At 47.5% G+C, this 2455-nt stretch overlaps 1 protein-coding gene across 1 annotated transcript in view; it reads right to left on the reverse strand.

Moving 5' to 3' along the window:
• The window catches only part of SLC23A2 (solute carrier family 23 (ascorbic acid transporter), member 2), a 135508-nt gene that overhangs the window by 4446 nt on the left and 128607 nt on the right, over positions 1–2455 (reverse strand). The window contains exons 13-14 of the mRNA XM_006758062.2: positions 848–977; positions 23–160 (exon numbers count right to left, since the gene is read on the reverse strand). Coding sequence (XP_006758125.1) covers positions 23–160; positions 848–977 — 268 coding nt within the window. The remainder of the gene's footprint in view (positions 1–22; positions 161–847; positions 978–2455) is intronic.

Below are 2455 nucleotides of genomic sequence, written 5' to 3' on the forward strand. Positions count from 1 at the left end.
ATTCAAGGCCTGTTTTTCCTACCTGTGACAAGAGGGTTCTGTCTGAGGTAACTTGGAAGGACGAGCCCAAAGAAGATGGAAAAGCCAAGCACAAAGAGGTTCCGGGAAGAGTTTAAATCAATAAACTGCAGGTTAGAGAGTCCAACGGCTGTGATCATTCCTGGAAAGAAAACATCAGCTAGCAAGTTCCAGTCACTCCCACGGAGGAGCTTACACTACAGCACGGGGGACAGGTGACTCTCAGCTGCTGAAGACAGACTCCCTACAATGCCCTTCCTCTGTCCCATCAGAAACAGGTCAGAAGACCAGGCAAGGGCAGGACGGGGACGTGATGAGCTGGCCACTCGGCCTGTGCAGAGGCGTAAGCATCACAGTGTTCTAAGGCCGTAAGGCTTTCTTTAGACCACGCAGGAAACCAAGGACACGGGTTCCCCCTTGACACTTCTATGCAAACATTGCTATTAAATTGGGAAACCCACCCAAAGAGCTGGTCCCTGATTACAACTACTAAATGGCACAGAGATCAAACAGAGACCCACTGTAAAAACGGTCTGTTTTAAACGGTCCATTCAGTTAAATCGCCAATTAAAGAGATTATGTCATCCTATTTTTCCTAGACTAAATATTCTACCTTCGGTTATACCTTCAACATAAATTCAACTCAAAGAGTGATAGATTTTTAAGTTTTAAATGTCTATCCTTTTATATTATAAAATAGAAATGTAGTGCTACATCCAGTCTTACTGAAGAGATTTAGCAAAAAACCATAATCTCTATGAAAAATTAGCAAAGAAGAAGAAAAGGAGCCTCAGAGGGGCAGCCCACCATCAAGGAAATGGCCTCTTACCAAAGAGAGTGCAGAAGAGGGCGCCAAGCACAGGGTCCGGAAGGGAGGCGAAGAGGGCGCTGAACTTGCCGATCATGCCCAAGGCCAGCATGAGGGCAGCCCCATACTGTATCACCCGGCGGCTGCCGACCTGCAGGACAGAGGCGGAGGCAGGTGTTCAGTTCAACATGAATTCCCCAACCCCTTGGGGCAAATGTAACAAAACTCTTATTCAAAATCCAGATAATTCTAAAAATATTTAGTTAAGAGGGATCAGCCTCATTTCATGAGGATTGATCTCAATGTGCAATTACTATAAATTACTATAAAGCACCCAGAGTAAGAAGATTCCCACTACCTTTCCTTGTTCCCATTGGGCTCCTTCTCCCCCCATGACTCTGGGGAGGGGGTGGGCAGGACTTAGTTCTGCGTCTCTGAGCCCTGGCTGCTGTCCCGTGTGTGGACCTGCTCCTAGGAGCGCTCAGGTCCTGCATTCCTAATGCCCACAGTCACTGGCAGGGACTAACTTTTAGTGTATCAAATGCAAAACGTAAAAGCTAACTTTTGCTTCTCCATGTCCTTTGGGTTTCTAGCATCACCCTTCACTCAGCAAGTTAGCCTACTCAAACCACTGCAGCCTCAACACCCCATCTTCCCCGAACCCTGACAAAACCCCAAATATTTCTGGAACCTCCTCATGGTGTCTTTCCCATTAGAGTGACACAGCCTAGAGCAGCGGTCGCCAACCTTTCAGACCTAACGGACCACCAGCTGGCGACCACTGCTCCAAAGGTTTCCTTAAACCAGCGGTCGCCAACCTTTAGGACCTCATGGATTACCAGTGGTTGGCGGACCACTGGTTGGTGACTGCTGGCCTAGAGGACAAGGCACAGAATTCTCGGGGCCCACTGCCTGGCTGGCATCTCCACTCCACCTCTATCCACGTGACCTGGGCAAGCTACTCAACCTCATTGGGTGTCAGGATGCTAAACCTGTGGTTTTGCTTTAAGGGTTAAATGAGATCATGTATAAAATAGTTTGAACAGCACCTGGCAGCATCAGGCTATTTGATAGCCTCCCACTGGGCCTGCTGCCTCTGGCTTTCCTCCGTCTCTCTGTCCAGTGGTAAAGGGACCTTTCAAACACACTGGGAAGTCAGTCCTCTGCACAAGTCCTCTGGTGCTCATGAATTAAAACAAGTCTCAGGCCCTTGCACACCGGTGCCGGGAACCGGTCCATCCTTGCTGTTTCAAGGGACCTGGCATATATGGCATACTGTTCTTAATATGTTTGCTCACCTTCTTGGAACTATGTGTTTTAACCAAGGTCACCTCTCCGAGAAAGGTTTCCCCAGGTAGAGATTTTCCCCTGAAGTTAGGGAGGGAATAAAACCCCTTCACTAAGTGCCAGGCCGGTAATTGATCTCTTTAACTACGAACAATCATGCTTAAGCTACATTAATCTTTACTCCCTGGAATGGAGATAAGAAACACCCTAGCCTTTGGACTAGAGATTGATAGGATTGAATCAACTGGTATAAATACAGATGTAACAAGACAACAAAAGACAGAACCTAGACACAGAACCTAGACACAGAACCTAGAGACAGAACATGGCAAAAGATCCTGG

The sequence above is a fragment of the Myotis davidii genome, unplaced genomic scaffold (assembly GCF_000327345.1).
Source record: "Myotis davidii unplaced genomic scaffold, ASM32734v1 scaffold32, whole genome shotgun sequence".
NCBI classification, from domain to species: domain Eukaryota; kingdom Metazoa; phylum Chordata; class Mammalia; order Chiroptera; family Vespertilionidae; genus Myotis; species Myotis davidii.